Source organism: Thermobia domestica, chromosome 1 (assembly GCF_964235325.1).
Source record: "Thermobia domestica chromosome 1, izTheDome1.hap1.1, whole genome shotgun sequence".
Lineage (NCBI taxonomy): Eukaryota > Metazoa > Arthropoda > Insecta > Zygentoma > Lepismatidae > Thermobia > Thermobia domestica.
In genome coordinates this window covers 397114166-397133811 of record NC_137454.1, presented here as the reverse complement: position 1 = coordinate 397133811, position 19646 = coordinate 397114166, and the positions used below count along the sequence as shown (strand labels likewise).

Genomic DNA, 19646 nt, shown 5'->3' with positions numbered 1-19646 from the left:
ACTCTCTCACGTACACGTAGTCACTTCCAACAGATGATTTCCTACCTATGGAACGCGTGGGAAACTTACTTTCTGGATGCGCCTCGTACAATGCTAACTTTAAATGTTTGTAGTGTTACCAACACTCCACAATCTATGCAATTTTGAAACAGGATAGGATTTAAAACGCTAAAATTAGAAGGACAATGCCAATATGTATCATAAGAGGAGGACTAGTATCTGCAAGCATAAAGAATCATCGATATGAAAGAACTTGTCGTTCAAACAGTTATGAAATATTATGCGAAAGCCGGACACATCAGCTAAAACCTGTTGATCATATTAATTGTTAATTAACGGGATGCTCTACCTTTTCTCGGCACAAAAATTATGTTGGACCTTATGGGGAGAACATGGCTACCGAATTTCCTCAGTTTCTAAGGAATTAGGTATCTCTAATGGGAAAGAAAAATTTTGCAGCATGCTACAGAAGTTTATTAACAGGTTGAAATACTTAAATTGTATATTTGTCTGCTAGTTTAGCAGAAATAAGTTATTAAAAAATAAATAAATTAGTTTCTTTTTATACAAATTAAAATATGTCTAACTTTGGAACCAATTATGGTAGAAAGATCAACTTTTTTTTTGTTTTATTCCTTGAGAAGAAACGACTCTAATAGTTTTCATCACAACCATATCTGATACGCCAATTAAAAAATAGAATTTTATTATAAGTATTAAAGTCCACCTGTCACGAAGTTTGACGATGGTAAGGCATCCGCCCCCACCCTTTTCTTTTGTTTTCGTTCCGAGAGATATGAAGGGAAGGGTCTTCACAAATCTCTTACAGCTATGTACACAGACCGTTTTCACAGCAGGTGTCAATGCGAATGTAAACATCCTGTCCTCACGTTCAATAGCCCAAGTTCGGCCACTTTCTCTCTCTCTCTCTTCCGAGGAGGTGTTTCTACCCTGTAAGAAAATTATAGATATGTAGAGAAAATGGTGATCAATTATTTCTGATAGCCAGATGATATACAAGCATTCTAAAATGCCTTCGAATTCTAAAAACGTATCGACCATAACTTTACCATCTGGTTATTTTCAGGAGGCAAAAGTTATATTATTATTATTATCATTATTATTATTTGGAGTTAGAGTGCAAAGCCACGAAGATACAAATGGCTCCATTGGCTAAACATACACATAGCTGCCCCCATTCAGAACATCCCTTTGTGCGTTAGAAAACATGCGCTATAACAATGCGCCCCTCGCAAAAATCTAATTCAACTCTTATTGACCTCAGTAGCGCTTACTAATAGCGTAAATGCTATAAATCAGACATTTGCAAGTAGGAACAGGGATTGGCCGAATCACAGAAATCTTACTGTCCTCACGGGCTGTAAAAGGTAATATATGACATTTTCACAAGAAATAATTATCGGACCTACCGTAGTCTGGTCAAGACTCCACTTAGGAACTAACAGGTGCGCTATCCAAAAATACATGTTTCAGAATCCTAAGGTACTCACGCAACGATTTTTTATAGAGGGGCTTTAGCTACGGGCATATAATTTGAAGTAGTCACCAACTACCTCTATAAAAATCATTGCGGAAGTATATCGCAGGATTCTGAAATTTCGAGTTGGTCTATACTTTTTGTCACGAATAGCTATATACCGTATATATGCTAGTCAGTGGCGGATCCAGGGGGCAATCGCCCCCTTCCCCAGAAGAGGAAACTTTCTTATTTTATATATATAAATAAAACCCATCCCAGAGTTTGGAGCTCTTAAAAGTACCTCTAAGTATCATAACTGTCATTTGAAGGAAAAAAGGAAGGAGAGCTGTTGTGCAACATAACATGGTGTTGACATACTCAACCAAAACGACCAGAATGCTCCATTCGGTTAGGTTCAAGACGATTCTTAGTGCACGTACGGATACAACAGCTGTAAATTCTTGGATATTGTAGAGAGTTGTCACAGGAAAACATAAGAGTAGAAGAACCTCTATTGTGAATTTGGTGGAGAAGATAATAGAGCAGAAACCTAGAGCTGCAGGTCCTTCAAGAAACTCAAGAAAGTAAAAGAGAAGAGACCCTAAAAGAGGCACTTGTTTAAATGAGAAACCTCAAACTAATTTCGTGATCAAAGGTTTGCAGTGCTATCCTAGAAATGTTGGATATTACAAGTGTCAATAGTTGAGTAATTGTGTTAGAATCATATACAATAGTCTATTACAGAAAAAAGTCGATAGAAGTTATTCAAAGAATTCTTGTAATTTGTCAACATTATTTTCAAAGACGTAGCCTTCAATGTGAATGCATTACTAGAAAATAAAGATTGTACGGGGGACAGTCAAAAAGTTCCTGGAATATTATTGTAGCTATTTATTACCACGTACAATAGTCTATTACAGAAAAAAGTCGATAGAACATATTCAAAGAATTCTTGTAATTTGTCCACATTATTTTCAAAGACGTGGCCGTCAATGTGAATGCATTACTAGAAAATAAAGATTGTACGGGGGACAGTCAAAAAGTTCCTGGAATATTATTGTAGCTATTTATTACCACGTACAATAGTCTATTATACATATATATGTTTGTATGTATGTATGTGTGTGTCGTGGATGAATAGTTACGCTCATCCCTTATAATCAAGGAGTCCCTTGTTTGATTCCCGATGGAGACACAAGTGGTTCGGATTCTACGTTAAACTGTAGGTCCCACCCATAGGACGTCATCATTCTGAAAGTATGTTCTTTTCTGCGTATCATGCTTCTTGTTTCAACTCTTTAGGATAAATCGAGAGTAACTGACAGTGCGTAGTCTTACCGGGGTAAGCGCGGAAAACGAAAAAGTCAAAGAAAACAGGGCTTTGCTCCCTTGTCCCTATATAACAATGCACAGCATGGACACCGTTCCAAATGGGTCTTATAGGAGCCATCATGGCAACATTTTTGTATAAGACAATTGGTGTGTGTCGTCTGCATGGTTGTCTGGGGACAAAAAAGGGCAAACATGTTTTTCAATAAATAAATAAAAGAAAACGTGCATTTTTCAATTCCCATATCCTCGTCCTAAGAAGGCGTTTAGCGCAACGAGCCTAAACTTTAAATGCTTTGAAAGTTTGTTCTTTTTTGCGTATCCTGCTTCTTGTTTCAACTCCCTAGGGCAGTGATGATTCTGGGGGGAAATTCTCCCAAGAGCTACGAAATTCACCCTCGGGTGCTTGAGATCTTCGCAGAAATTTCTGTGGAGCACGCAATTTTTAGTCGCTTTCCCACTCTGTGCGTGGTGCCTCCTGAGGAAATGATCTGAAATTAACACTGCTATAGGATAATTAGAGATTGGCTTACAGTGCTTAGTCTTAGCGAAGCAAGCACGAGAAACCAGAAATATATATATATATATATATATATATATATATATATATATATATATATATATAAACAGGGCTTTTGCTCCGCTGTTCCCCCGTAATAATGCACGGTTTACACACAATACAGATTAGATCTAACAGGGCTATTTAGAGAACGTCTTATAGTGCATTTGGTGTGCAGTGTTGTCTGCGGACAAGGAGGCAAAAAAGTGTTTTTCATTAAAAAATGGAGTATTTTAAATTTCCCTCGCCCCCTCAGGAGACGCTTCTTCAATGAGACCGTATCCTGCCTCTTTCTCCCATTCTCTAGGCTCTAGGCCAATTAGGACTGACAGGCATTTCAATAAGTCCATTACTTGGTTGCCTAGTAATTAGCCATCATATTGGCTGCCATATTGGTATAGACAAATGTTCTCTCATGTTACCATGTAAAATATGTCTTGTCGTGATGAAAGCTACCAGAAAAAGTAGGTTTCGCTTAGTCCTGAGGAAGTACGCTACATCCTAGAGTAATGCGTGCATATACGCATTTGTAACTTTGTACAGTTAATCGTTAGACAACAGTGTTGCCAGGTTGTAAGGTTTCTAATTGGCAATAAACAATGCCATATTTAAATTCATTGGCCTCAAAAACCTATACTTTGACACGATCTCTCTCTTTATATATATATATACAGAGAGAGAGAGAGAGAGAGAGATTTACGTAGGGCGGCGGCAATATTGGAAAATGATGGCTACCAGGAAAACACCTCAAATTTGAAATATATTCCCAACACATTATATATAAAAAAAAAAAAAAAACTTAGGGGACATTTTTTTTACGGACACCTATATATGGGGGCCAGGACTTTACATTGTCGGAATCCTGTGGGGGCACCCTTCTGCCCCCCTTTCCTTCGCCACTACTGTATGCTATAATATTTGTCCGGAAGGGGGAAAAATCCCAAAATAACAGCGTTTTCTGATATATACTGTTCTTTCCGCGCACTCTAGAATGCATCTTGATGAACTTCCAGAGGTAACGGGGAAAAGAGGATACTTCACACCACATCGTCCAGTCTCTTAGTATGGAATCATTGAGGGAGACAAACTCTATAAAGCTAGCAGTATTTGGCAGCTGACAGGTAATCTCAGAAACTGGTCGAGAACCTGTTTCATTCAGTTATCCACCCCTTCCCCCTCCATTTCACCAACCCCCGCCCTTTCCGCGGCCAAGCTTAGAGTGGGGCGTGACTTACCCTCGTCAAACTTTGACAGGTGGACTTTAATACTTATATTAAAATACCATTTTTTAATTGGCGTATCAGATATGGTTGTGATGGAAACTATTAGAGTCGTTTCTTCTCAAGGAATAAAACAAAAAAAAAGTTGATCTTTCTACCATAATTGGTTCCAAAGTTAGACATATTATAATTTGTATAAAAAGAAACTAATTTATTTATTTTTTAATAATTTATTTCTGCTAAACTAGCAGACAAATATACAATTTAAGTATTTCAACCCGTTAATAAACTTCTGTAGCATGCTGCAAAATTTTTCTTTCCCATTAGAGATACCTAGTTCCTTAGAAACTGAGGAAATTCGGTAGCCATGTTCTCCCTATAAGGTCCAATATAAAAATTTTTGTGCCGAGAAAAGGTAGATCATCCCCTTAAGCCTAGTTTACTTCTATATTTCCTTTTGTTTTGACGAGAAACAAATATAATTACTAAATTATGGCTCACAAACACTAAAACTATGAACTCACCTATCTGTGGTGAATAAACACAGTACACTTTGGTTTCGCCACCCCACCCCCCTACTTTCGTCATTCCACATTATCATACATCTTATCAGCATTGTCTCCCTTAGCCTCGAGGGACATTAAACTTACTGAATCTCATTTATGTTGTGTTCTATTTCAATGTATTCTCACGTCAAGACAGAGCGAAGCAGAAGGCTTGCGAGAGCGCGGAGGTGAGTCCTTAAGGAACAAGCGCGTTAGCGAAGATGAGTATGGGTGTAAAGGACGAATTGCTCGACACCACCTGGAATTCATGAGAGGTGTGCTGCTGATTCGTAAAGGGTGACAAACCTGACAAAAACTGAAGCCAAAACATAATAATCATATTTTAGAACTCAAAAGCGCCTATTTGTAAAAGAACTCAATCTGGCTTGAATTCATCAATGACAGCCGTATAATATAGAGAAAGATAGATGGAAGTTACAAAGCGACGTTCACTAACTTGACAATATAAGATCAATACGATATGACCCAAAGTGTTACCAACTTTGAAAATTACCCACACAGCACAGAAAAAGCAACACTTAAAAATCATTGTTTTATCATTATTCATGTCAGTACGGAATAAGTCCCTAGCTTTTAAAATAACTAGATTTTTATTCATTTATCTTAATTCCATTCATAATGCTAAAATTTAACAGGCACCAGGATTAGGAGGAATCGAGTGTTTCTTGAATGTAATATATATTTATTTCTATCTTGATCACTGAATTTCTTACAGAGTTGACCTTGCCTTTAAAAATGTAGAAGTCTATATAAAAAATTACTTGTATACTACGTAACTAAAAGCCAAAATGGAACACTATTATTATTAAACAAGGGCATTTTACGACGCGTTTGCATTTTTCTCGGGACACGGAATGACCTGGAGAAAAAAAAAAAGCCCGTTAAAAATAGCACATCTAGTCACCCTGAACTCTGAGTACGAAAATTCTTGTCCACGAGCTTCCACATCGAGAATTGTCTGAAACAAGAAGATATGTTGTCGCAACTATTATTCAACTTTGGTTTGGAGTACTATAAGGTAAATCGAAGATAACATATAGGGCCCAGAGCTGAATGGTATTAATCAGTTTATGGAGTATGCTGATGATATAAATCTAATAGGAGATGATAGGAAAACATTAGAAAGAAATGGAGAGAAAACTAAATACATGGAAGTTCGTCGGGATCGTAATACTGTAAATTAAGGATGCGTTAAAATATCAAATAGGCTAATACTTTCGATAAAGTGAATACTTTCAAATATCTAGGATCAATATTAACAGGCGGAAACCATATTCACGAAGAAATTAAATGTCGGCTAAAGGGAGGGAATTCATATTATTATTCAGTTCAAAATATGTTATCGTCGCGAATTCTGGTAAACTGCTCACACAACTTTTTATTGGTAAACTGGTTATTATTTTGAGTTTTGAAGATGACTCGCAGTAAATCTTATCATGTGCATTCGAACTAAAATTACAAATACTGAATTTAACTTAAGCTGATGCTTATAAGTTTATGTCATGGACAAAGTTTATCACGAAAAACAAAACAGTTAGTAATAAATTCACCGAAAAACTCTCTCACAAGTACCGGTAACTAACTTCATGGCCTATGGAACATTGAAGTCCAAAGTCGCATTCAGAAGAGCTGTTTAAGGATTTCTGCCCTTATCCAACTGATTCCAATTTCTACTCTGTATTCCTCTTTCTACTAGATCCATCTTAATACTGTCCTATCATTAGCCTTCCTAATAGTCTTTTTCCGATTGGGTTTCCAGTTAAAATTTTGAACGTTTTCCACTTTCGGGTACGCTCCAGCTGTGCATCAATAACTAGGACCACTTTAAAAGGGTGTAGGTATAGGGTATAGTAGATTAGAGAACGGCAGAGGGGAAAATGAAATCTCTCAGCTTAACGTCTCACAATTACGTCCTTTGGGCTAAGCAGCAGGGTTGGCAAAAACCATGGTTTTTATTGAAAAAAAAAACAAAAAAACAGTTTTTTTTTTGGTTTAAATATTTTACTCTATGTATTTATATTAGATATGGACAGAAATTAGTTTGTTTCGCCTTTGTGTTATTATGCAACAACAAGGTTATGCTGGAAGGAGTCACATAAGCTTAAAGCGGAATGCAAACCGCTACTCGGCTTACATTCAAGAGAAATTGTCCATTTGGACATGAAACCGAGACTAATTGGTCACAAATGCGGTTGCCAACTCACTCACGAAGGACTCCTGATAAAAATACGTTGTACTGATCTTTGCATAGGCCTACTTGTTAATATAATTGTCAAGAGTCATTTTAGAAGGACAAAAAGATAAACAGTTACACAAGTAAAAACATTATACCAGAATTATATATATAAATCGGAAAACTCCCGCCTTAACCATTGGGAAAATCCTACTATTACTTTAAATGTATTTTTATGTAAAATTTTAAGGTCAACGTAACATAATCACTACGCTAAAACTGAGGTGTTAAATTACAAATTTGGTATGTAGATATCATTGAATGAAATTAAAACAAAGTCAAATCTAAGCTGATGTTGGAAGCTACATAGGCAGTTGATAAATTTTGCCAATTTCTACCAATATATTTAAGCAACCTTGGCTTCTTTATAAAACAGGCATAATTCAGCAGGTATAAATATATAATTTGGTTTCATTTCGTATGTTTAGGCTTAACATCCTTATGAAATACCCCAAGGTTATCACGTAGAAGACTTTCGCTTAGAGGGACGCCTCGAATCGCTACTTAGTTTACACTTGAAAGATGAGTTGTGATTCGACCGAGAATTGAACACGGGATCCCTTGATTAAAAAGTGGAAAGTAGATAAACGTAACGCGGATGGTTTGAAATGTGGAAACGTCACTATGAAGTTCACACAATTTAAAGCATTTTTCTTTTTTTTTTTGTTTAAACCAGCCAACCCTGGGGCTAAGAAAGACATATGATTGAGGAAAGTGAATGATGATAGAAGAAAAATGAAATCTTTGAGTTTTACGTCCCACGATTATGCCGGTTAGGCTAAAGGAGACGGTGATGATGAGTAATGAATTAAATGGTGGAATGAAGAAAGTGGGAGGAAACGGGAGAACCCCGAGAAAACCCACGCACACGGTGTTTGTCCACCACAAAGTTCACTTGGCGGGAGCAGGGTTTGAACCCGAGACCCCTAGCACCAGAGGTGAACGCTCTACCACTGGGCCACCGCGGCCCCCATGATGATGGAAGATTCGGTGCAATAACAAGGAGACAACACTAACTTGAAAAAACACGCGGACACGATAGTCTTTCACAAACATACTTGGCCAAGCATCGAACCAAGGACCCTACGAACAGGGGGCGGCCGCTCTACAACTGAGCCACCGTATCCCCACTTACGGTAAAGCAGGGTAGGGTTAGCTTATGGTTAGGTAAGTTCGGACTTATTTTGTTAAAATTAATCCGTGTCAATTGCTGTTACGTCGGACCAATTTCAGAAAATTTACCAGTGGTTGAATTGGATAACTTATTTGGTTTCGTAAGGAAGAGTGAGTGAAAGTCAGGGAACAGCTGAAGTTATGAAAATACTTCTTGTTACTTCTTTTGATGTAAGCAGCACTACTAAATATATATGGAGGCGAAAGGGACTATTTGGCGGAGAAAAAAAATCTTTGATTTTTACGTCCCGTGGTTATGCCGGTTAGGCTAAAGGACACGGTGATCATGAGTAATGAATCAAATGGTGGAATGAAGAAAGTGGGAGGAAACGGGAGAACCCCGAGAAACCCACGCAAACATTGTGTTTATCCACCACAAAGTTCAATTGGCGGGGGCTGGGATCGAACCTGGGACCCCAAGCACCAGAGGTGAACGCTCTAGCACTGAGCCACCGTGGCCCCTATATTTGGCGGAGAGGTACACTTGTTATGATATATGGCAAAGGCAGTGTGGATACTATGCGTAAATGACAAGACTGTTACATATCGTGTTTGAGTTTTATCAAGTTATACAAAAATAAGGAGTGTCAGTTGTTGAAATTCGGTGAAACGCATGGTCCAGTAAACAGGCGAAAATTTATCGTAAGTGCGGAAACGAATTGAAATTACAGAAAAATAGAGGAACATCTAACCAACCGTAATGTAATCTAATCTAATTTAATACACTTTAGTACTTTGTGGAAGGCATTTAGAATCACCCCCCCCCCCCCCGCCCCAAAGCTGTGCAACACAACCCATGCATTTTATGACATATAAACTGTTTTTCCACTATCGTCGTTTATGCATATACCTACCGCCCCTGACGCGTTTGCTCCCTACGGACGCACCCCCTCGCTGTTGTTCGGGCCACTCTGCTGCGCTTCTGCCCCGACTCAGATAGATAGCATTCGTGATTTTAATGGTCACCTAGCACAAGTTGGTTTGTGTTTTATGCGCTAGGTTTTTTTTATGTCATACGTCCACACTGTATTTCAAACAATAATCACTACCAAGTGAGTTAGGGTCACAGCCTAGTATTTTTAGGGAGAAGCTAAATAATAATTCCCCTTTTTCGACTTTTGTGTGGTCCGCCGATACAGCAGTAATGCCCCAATTTCCAGCAGATTCACCTTAACACTGCCGCCTAGGTCTTCCTAATAGTCTTTTTCCGATTACGTTTCCAGTTAAAATTTTGAACATGCTTTCGAATATGCGTCAGCTGCGCATCAATAAGTAGGCCCACTTCAAAAGGGTATAGTAGATTAGACTACAGTAAAGTAGAAAATGAAATCTTTCAACTGAACGTCCCATGATTATTCGTTTGGGCTAAGGGAGACAGGTGATGCAGGAATTAGTAGAATAAGAATGAGGGAGAAAACAGCAGTAACTTGAGAAAACCCATGGAGACGCTCTTCGTTCATAAACATACCTGACAGAGGATCGAACCAGGGGACCCCACGCACCGAACCTAAGCGCTCTATCACTGAGCTACCGTGTCTCTCTTACGGTATAGTAAAGCAAGATAGGAAAACGTAGAGTCAGGTTAGCTAAGTTTGGACTTATTTTGTTACAATTAATCTAGTGTGCTTGGTTGTGTCTCTGTAAGGATACCAACTGAAGCAAACATTGTGAAATTCACTCTTATTATCTCCCATTTTTGGCTACATGACACGACCACCTGAGTCTCCTGGTCTTGCTCTTCTAACAATGTTGGGTAAACGGTATAAGTTATCTTACAGGAATAATGAAACGATTTAACCTTCATCCTCATGAATAATCACCCTCGAATTACTGCCTTTACAAATGAACAGCTATAATCTGTCTGACAGAGAAAAAAAAAATATAATAATGTAGATAGGACAGCACATTGCAATTAAACAAGAGTAACTTAAAATAATACTGTGTTGATCGGTAGATTCAATAACAAAGAATTTAGCACCCTTGTGTACAATACAGCGACATAGATTTAAAGGCTTCCCGAGAAAGCCAATTAAACACCAAAAACAAGTACACGTATTGATTCCGTAGTCATACTCTACCTTATTCTACTTAATCACTACTTCAATGAGTATGGGTGTAACACTGTGCTATATTGTAAACCATACAGATATAAGACGAGAAACACAAATGACAAAACCTCATTATTTCTGAAATTTATACTAAAGGTCAAACTAGAAGCCTGATGATTTAGATGTGCAGTCAACCTGAAAAAATACAGTACAACGCATTATCAGAGTATGTTAGTCAATAACAGGGATTAATACGTACCTAAAACTATCTCGAGTAGTTCCCTTTTCTCAGAGTCTGTAAAACTATGAGAGAGAAACATCTCTCTCTCTCTCTCTCTCAATGTTTTGATGCTCCAGGAACTCGTCCGCTGAGCAATACAGACGGTTAAATGGGTATCTATACTTGTAGAGATGAATGGTCCAGGATCAATTTGGGAACAAAATAAACAAACACAATAGAAACAATCACTTCATGCGGAACACTAACTATGTCGAAGAAACTATATATTACAAACTGCGATGAATAACATGAGCACTGCACTGTTGATCACTTTGACACCATTACAAGTCGTAGTTGTTCACTATGTAATATTGAAGCAGATGATACAGAACAAGGTGGTTTTTGTTAGCTAGTAAGAAAGACACTGTTACGGGGCTTGTGAAATAAACAGAATGAATGACTGTGTTGAGTATCGGACGGTAGCCAGGCGTTAGAGAGCACTGAAAGGTCAGGTGGTCAATAGAACCTTCAGTTAGTCCACAATAACACAAGCGTGAGGGGCGCTGCTGCTGTTTATACTGCTGGATGGGAGTCTGAGCAGTATGTAGACGAAGGCGAGAATATAAACAATGATGTTTTCTTGTCCAATTATGAGGGGCCTCCCATTTTCTCGTGGTGGGAGTCGGTTCTAGTTGCCAATAATAGATTCCTGGTCCTGATCGTTGTTGTTGTTGGTAGGTTCGCCATTCGGTTTGCCGTTTCTGTAGCAGCATCTCGGCGAAAGAAGATGCTGGGAGCCGGAGATCTATCGGTGTGCCATGTTGTGTTGCATATCTGCTCAGGATATCGCTAACTTCGTTCCCGGGGATGTCGCAGTGTGAGGGCGTATGAATTAACGTAACCACTTGATGATTATTATGTAATATTCGAAGCTGTTGGCGAATATTGATGTGTAACCATGTATTGGCAGATGCCCATGGGGTTCTACATATTCCTTGTAACGCACTAAGGCTATCACTACAAATTCCCACGTTAGGTAGTTTTCGTTGTAGGGCGACTTTCAATGCCGTGCGAATTGCCCAGCTTTCTGCTAAATAGATGGATGTATTCGGTGGAAGTCTGTGAGTCTCTGCGTAATTAAGCGCTGGTATATAAATTCCTGCTCCAACCACAGATCCTTGTTCGGTATGCTGTTTAGAAGCATCCGTATAAATTAAAATGCTATTGGAGTGATGCAATTGAATGTGATGTTCCCAGAGATGGCGCACTATCTGAGGCTGAGTGGAGCGAAGACGTTTGAAAGAGACCACCGGTTGCTCAAGTGTGGGAGAATGTAGAAGAGTATAATATTGTGCAGTATAACATGGTAGTTTCGGTCCTCGATGCAATAGATTGAGCCAGTTATGAATACTAACGAATGCTCGATAAATCCAAGGTAGCTGTTTATAATATGGAAGTCGGGTCTGAAGGTTGCTATTGTATAGGAATTGTAATTTCGGTAATAAGAGGGATGAGGTGCAGCATATGCGTTGAAGGAGGAATTTTTTAGCCTCAAAATATGTTTTCACTGGGAAAGGAATTATTCCAGCTTCTTCTAAAAGTGCTGAGGAAGGTGCCGTCTTTGGTTGTCGGAATATAATTCGCTGTGTTGTGGCTTGAAGACGGATGTGATGTTCGCTGATCCGTTTGGGTAGTGGAGAGAGTAATATTCCGCCATATTGAAGTTTTGCATCCACACATTGGGTACTGACTTGTTGCAGGGAGGATATATCTGTTCCCCACCCCTTGTGGCTGATGCAAGACAGCAACTTAAAATAAGGTTGGGCTTTAAGTGCTATTGTTTTGAGGTGATGCTTCCAATTTAGTTTAGAATCAAGATGAAAACCAAGATATTGTAAAGTAGGTGTAACTGGTAAAGAAGTGTTATTTACCGTGAGATGGATGGGAGGTTGAAAACGTTTCCGGGTGAAGAGAGTGCAAGAAGATTTCGCCCAGTTGACTGACATGCCGTTTTCAGAGGTCCAGGAGTGAAGTTCTAGGAGAGCGTCGTGCAAAATGCGTATCCCGTCCACTATGTTGGAAGTTTTGACATATAACAACATGTCATCACAGTATTGTTGAATACGAACCAGTTTTCTAAGTCGTTGATGGAGAGAGAGTGTGTATATATTAAATAAAGTGGGACAGAGACTAGAGCCTTGAGGAATACCCAATGATGTTGAACGATAAGAAGAATATCTGTTATGGTATTTGATGCAGATGCGACGTTGTACCAACCAATTATGAGTATATCGGAGAAAAGGTGTAGGAAGTTGGAGTTGTGCCATGTGAGTGATGAGGCGATCGAGAATGATGGAGTCATATGCATGTTCCAGATCCAGTTTAACAGCAATCAAATACTGTCGATGTTGGAATGTGTTCCAGATATCGAGAAGAAGAGCAGCAACCGAGTCCAAAGATGACATGCCTTTCCGGTAACCAGTTAATGTGGGTGGGAAGACTGAAAAATATTCCAAGTGCCAGTTCAATTTAGAGAGGATGATCTTCTCAAAAACTTTCACGACGCATGAAATAAGAGTAATCGGACGATAACTCTGAGCCAACCCGATAGGTTTGTGTGGTTTAAGTATAGGGACTACCGCTAAATCTTTCCATGAAGATGGAATGTGTCCTGTCCTCCATATCTGAGAGTAGATTTGAAGAAGTGCGGCTCGACCATAAGGAGATAGGTCGTACAAGTGTCGATATCTAATCTGATCTCTCCCAGGAGCTGTGGATCGCCGAGCAGTTAACACCAGATTCAATTCTTGGATGGTGATATTCTTGTAGATTGGTGAATCACACTCCGGATCAAGAAGAGGTTGTATAGTTCGTCTGTCATTCAGTGGTTCTGGAGGCGTGAGAAGGCGATGAAATTCATCAATCCAAGGCGGTAGACTGTCAGTAGGAACTGCGCGTGGAGGAGATCCTGTAATTTGGTTTCGTATAAACGTCCAGATAGAAGACGAAGTAGCCTGTGGGTGGAGCGTGGCACAAAATTGTTGCCAGTGTTGTTTGCGACATTGCTGGATGTATCGTTTATACATCGCTTGGGACTGGCGATAGAGTACATATGTTTGTTGACTCTTTTCTTTAAAAAAGGCCTTTTGCTTCTGTTTACTATCATTTAGGAGTTGTTGGCAACGTCTGTTCCACCAAGGAAAATGGGAACGGGATGTTCGGGTTCGAGTCTGGCCAGGAATTTGAGAAGTAGATGTGGAGGCTTCTGATGATGCTGCTTCTATAATATGTATGAGAGAAGAGGTGTTGATAGGAGTGACTTGTACTGAAAAATACCGGAAAAGTTCGTCGGTCGTATTCTGGTATGTTGTACGATTGTATGATTGAGAAATGCGAGAAACGGTTGGAGCATATGGCGAAAGGTGAGCCTTGGGCGTTCTCGGAAAAGTAACTCCTTCAAGTGTAGTTATAATAGGAAAATGATCGCTGCCACCTGTATATCCATATACACTCCAACTATGGTTTGCATACAGAGCAGAACTGAGGATGGTGATGTCAGGCGCACTGGGATAACCATTGAGGTTTGGGAGGCGAGTAGCAGTCCCATCATTTGCAATGAGGTGAGTTGTATGGTCCATTGCAGCGAGAAGGTTCCGAGCAGCTACGTTGGTGTAACGATTGCCCCATTTTACACTTTTACAGTTCGGATCACCCCCAATAACACAGGGACCTTGGATTGAAGTAAATAATTGTTGCCAGTAATGAGTTGTAGGAGGGCTGTCTGGTGGGGCGTAGATGTTGATAAAAGTGAGTCCAGCACATAGCACTCCGAGCACTTGTATTTTTGTTGAGCCGGTTGGTGGAAGTGTTGAGATAACACGAGCCGGTAAGGAGGTGTGGATACCCAAGGCGATCCCTCCGTAGTGGTCATCTCGAGGACGATGATAAACTCGGTATCCAGGAATTCTTAAGTTGTCTTCAAGGCGGGTCCAGGTTTCTTGTAACAGTATGATAGCCGGAGTAAAAAAGCGGCATATTTGCGATAAAAACACCTCCTTGCCACGAAATTGTTGGAGATTCCATTGTAGTATTCTTAACTGCTGCAACTGAGTCATTCTTGGATATGTTCCAGAAAGCGAATAATTCGTAGTAGTAGCGCCTGTAAATCTAATGCGGTAAGTGGCTGGGTGTCGGACTGAAGTTTGGGAGTTAACTGATGCAATTCCTGTAATAGTTCCTGTTTCTTGGCATGACTAGTATCACTTTCTTGGTTCCAAACTGGCTTCGAAGAGCCGGTGTACAAGGTATCTCCTCTGAACGTGCGAGTCCGTCTAACCGGAGAGGATCCTGGAGAACCTATTAAGGCACGTGCTTCTGAGGAAGAGTAATTGGTCGAGGTTGGAATAAACGATTGCTTCTGTGAAGCCGATTGGTTAGGATCATGTCCAGTAGGTCGTCGTCGTTTTGGAGAAAGAACGTGGCGATGTTCATCGTGGAGTTCTATTTCATTACGAGAGGGAGGTCGTTGGGGTTTGGGAGAATAGTGGTAAGAAAGGGTGTTAACTTTCGTGGAAGAGGAAGGAATTGGCTGGCACTCGGGCGTGAGCTGCTGAGGTAGTGCAAGGAGTGGGGAGTAGAAATTAGAGGTTGGTACACCCGAGGAAGGGTTAGAAGATGAGCGCTGCAAAGGAGGCACTCGTTTTTGCGCTTCGTTATAAGATAATTTTTCCAATACCATGAGTTGATTAATTCGCTCATGTCGTTTCCGGGCCGGGCAGGTGCGTTCAGTGGCAGCATGCGGTCCGTGACAATTGATGCAGCAAAGTGGCTTGATGCAAGTGTTAGTATCATGTGAATCTCCACATTTAGCGCATATTGTTTGTTTGGAGCGGCACCCAACTTTTCGGTGTCCCAGGCGGAAACATCCCCCCCAGCACTGTTTGACTGAGGGAATATACGTTGCTACTCGGAATTTCGAATAGTAGAGCGAGCATTCCTCTGGCAGATTTTGAGAAGCAAAAGTAAGTACCACTGTGGTGGTGGGGACGAACTCATTATCGCGCCGGCGATGAATGCGGCGGATATGCGTTATTTCTGCCCTACTTTTTATATCTGTTTTGAGTTCGGCATCCGTTATGTCAGTGTCCACCCCTGTGATTACGCCAACGGAATGTGTGGCGTAGGTTGGTATGTATGCTTTCCAACCATTTTCTCGTAGAATCGGGTTAGTCAGAAAATCATTAGCTTGCTGTCCGGTATAAAAAAGCACTTTAATTAGATTTCGTCCCGTAGGTTGAAAAGATTTTATTCCTGGAACCTTATTGTGAAATAGTAATCTACCAAGACTTAAGGGGTGTTTGCGCCCAATATTTGGATTGGTATTAGAAGAGGGATCAGATGTCACGTGCACTACGAAATCAGGAAAGTGATGTGTTTGGTAAAGATTTACCGGTGGTATAGTTTCAACGGTGACCTCTGACGCTATAGGGATTGCAGAATCAGCAAATGTAGTGTCTGTGGGAGGGTCCGTGACCATGGAATGTGCAGGAGGAGGGTCTCCTCCCGATTGTTCAGCCATGATTAGCACTTCCCTATATCATATAATGCGTAATATGAATTAAATGAATCACTGTCACAAGTAGAACAAATGAATGAAACACGTCAATTAATAACACTCAGCACTTCACTCGCGATTATGTAATCACTCGACTACACAGTACCACGCGCGAAAACGAACTCGTACACAAGATCACTGAGAGAAACATCTCCCCATTAAGGGAAACAAAGCAAACCTCACCACCACCTCCGCTAGAAAGTTGTCTGCAATTTCATTTCGCTTCTGTTTTCATCGAACGCCCACATATCGATCGTAGAGGGCATCACTAATTTCTGTCAATTAAATTCTATTATTTTTAATTAAAACAAATAATAAGAAATTACTTTATGCCAACATTTTATTTTTCTATTCTTTATTTAAATAGTATTTTACCTTTAACATACATTTTTAATGTAGCATTTAAAAACGATCATGAACAAAAGAAGAACGCAGCTCGCAGCGCAGATCGCAGAGTTTGTGGACGTAAAGATGTCGTAGTGTAATTTTTGTTTACTGGTGGTGAATTGAAAACCGAAAACAAAGTAATTTGTAAAGTTATAGTAGCAACAATTAAAATTGTTTCACCATGGAAACAATATTGGAACAGCAAAGGCGGTATCATGAAGAAAGAGAGAGGCTTATGGATGCAATGGTGAAGGAAATGTTGCACAGGAAATCAACTGTAAGTCTCTTTACTTATTTTTATGGGCATATATTCCGAAGTTGGGCGTCCGCTTTCGTCAAGTTTTTTCACTGTTATCTCCTTTCCACACTTTCTGCAATTTGTTATTAGGTTCATTAATTTGTACTCTTCACATACTTATAAAAGATTTTCCTCGTTATCAATGTATTCCTTCACAAATATTAAAACTGCTAGTCCATTGCCCTTGTACATTCGCCATGTTGGTAACATAAATGATAGTTTCTTTCCCACAATCCAACTGTTCGGTTACCTTGCGCCAAGTATTTCCCTCCGCTCGCCATATAGTCCCATGTTTATAACCGCTTATATATAACAAATAAACAGATTTTTCGAGACTCTCATATATTATCAAGCACACAAACGATCAAATTATCCATATATTTCCTGTAAATTTTAAAAATTTTGCTGGAAACGGACGCCCAACTTTGGAATTTAACCCTTTTTATGTAGTTTACAAAGACATAAGTATTCGGATATGATCAAAAGTTTATTCAATGAAAATCCTATACGAACTTACAAGGGTGCAAATAGGTGCAGATTTAGGGTCTTGTTTAGATTTGAAGGAGGGGAGAAGTGTAAAAAGCAGATGAGTTAACATATGAGTAATTAGGTTGAACCTAACCTAACCACGTGCAGATTTACTATACGGGTCCATGAAAGACGGACGCACCTCCGCGCTACCGTGTGAGACCCTGCTGTACTCTTGCCCTGACTCTTTTAGATAGCTTTCGTGCTTTTTATTGGACATCTAGCACAAGTTGGTTAGTGTCATTTGGCATAGTTCTTATCTTGTATGTGCACTGAAGCCATCCTTAAGTGAATATATGCACAGAGGAAAGAAGTCCACATCCCAAAAAGGATTGTTTAAGGACAAGGTTCTAGAACACAGATTCTGTAATAAAGGCAGAAAACAATGTGCCCGACAGGCCCTCTAACCCTGCTTCACTCGCAACCTCTGGGTTGGCAATACTATGTGAATTAAATATTAAAGTTTGGTACAGAAAGGAACCAATGTAGCTACTAATATATGGGGGACCTGTGTTCAACAACCTTCCCTTGTTTAAGGTGCAGAGAGTCGATTTCTTGACAAAGCAGCATATGCAAAGAGTTCATGCCTGGATCTGTACAATAAGTCTGCATCGTAAAATCAGTGGGTTAACTTTAAAGATGCTCCTTTGTTTTTTTTTTTCTTTCTTTTTTTTTTAAAAAAAAAAACAAAAATTAGGAAAATTTACAGGAGAAATGAGGTAAGAGACTATTACTTCAGTTCTTGTGTGATGTTTAGGTGTGTAAATTTGGCAGTGAACTGTTTAATACGAGAAAAGGTATATAGAAGTGGGTACTATTTGCAAGGCGCGGAGGGTTTCGATGATTAAGCAGTATGGTAGTCGTATAGGATGGCGAATTGGTGCGTTGAATGTGATATTTCTGTATTGAGTTTTACAGAATTTCCATTACAATAATGAAGAGAATCTATTAAACTTTTATAAGAAATACGAATTACTGAATTTAAGTGTTGATTGAAGCTTCTATGAGAACCGAGCCTAGTCAGTGTTCTAGTCTAACTGAAGTCTTACCGGGTAACCTAACAATCAAAACTAAACTAACCAAACCTACCCTAGCCTGACCTAACAATTTTTAATGTTTTAACTGCTTTTTAGTAGGTTTGAAACTGGAGGGGCACCTCTAAACTTAATCCAAATCAGTTTCAAACTTATTTAGAATTTTATTCGATTGAAGGTAGTTCAGCTTACAGATTATGGGTAGAACATAGCCTTATTTGGCAAAACAAAACTTTTAATACCTTTAATAGACCTATTAACGTATTCTCACTTTGCTAGGTATACCTGCATGAAGGGATTTGTTTCGTAACCCACAGTGGCTTAATGAGAGCGTGCTGATCTGTGGCACGTGGTGCGATCCCAGCTCTCGCCAAATGGATTTTGTAGTGGACGAACACCATGTGCATTGGTTTTCTTCTGTTTTCTCCCACTTTTGTCATTTCACCATTATAATTCATTTCGTTATCACCGTCTTCCTTAATGTCGATCCATAACGTGGGACGTTAAAATAACGAAAGAAGAATAATTACAAGAGTGTGTAGGAGCCTGAGATGAGCGAAGACAGTTGAGTAATACAGAATCCTAGGATGCTAAAGGCACAGTGTCATGCGTTATTTGAAAGCCTTGAATTTTTGTCTAGTAGCTATCTGATATAGAAATATTTACTTAAGAAACGTCAGTTAACTTTCTCTCTCTCTCTCTCTCTCTCTCTCTCTCTCTCTCTCTCTCTCTCTCTCTCTCTCTCTCAAGAAACAAATTTATCCAGCCTATAGCTATTTCATTTCTTACCTTATACAAACATATGTTCTCCTGTAAGAGTATAGCCTGAGGAAGACTTCTTCGTCTTGTTCACCTCAACCATAGGTTGGTAGGCAACATGGAAGTTTTAAAAGTTTTCTCTCTCTTGGGAGAGCTGTTGTATACTTTGATAAGGCTTCTTCTTCGTAACTGCATCTA

The 19646-nt window shown here is 39.5% G+C and overlaps 2 protein-coding genes across 3 annotated transcripts in view; one reads left to right on the top strand and one right to left on the bottom strand.

Annotated features, from left to right (window-relative positions):
* The window catches only part of Lrrk (Leucine-rich repeat kinase), a 239580-nt gene extending 222902 nt beyond the window's left edge, over nucleotides 1-16678 (bottom strand). Inside the window, exons 1-2 of one of the 2 annotated variants that reach the window (XM_081732781.1) lie at nucleotides 16597-16678; nucleotides 10868-10931 (exon numbers count right to left, since the gene is read on the bottom strand). The gene's annotated coding sequence lies outside the window, so the exon portion shown is untranslated. The remainder of the gene's footprint in view (nucleotides 1-10867; nucleotides 10932-16596) is intronic. The other variant, XM_081732776.1, reaches the window with a different exon arrangement.
* Nucleotides 16679-16783: 105 nt separating this feature from the next.
* noi (splicing factor 3a subunit 3 noi) overlaps nucleotides 16784-19646 on the top strand; it is a 44084-nt gene continuing 41221 nt past the window's right edge. Inside the window, exon 1 of the mRNA XM_081732787.1 lies at nucleotides 16784-17106. Coding sequence (XP_081588913.1) covers nucleotides 17011-17106 — 96 coding nt within the window. The 5' untranslated portion in view covers nucleotides 16784-17010. The remainder of the gene's footprint in view (nucleotides 17107-19646) is intronic.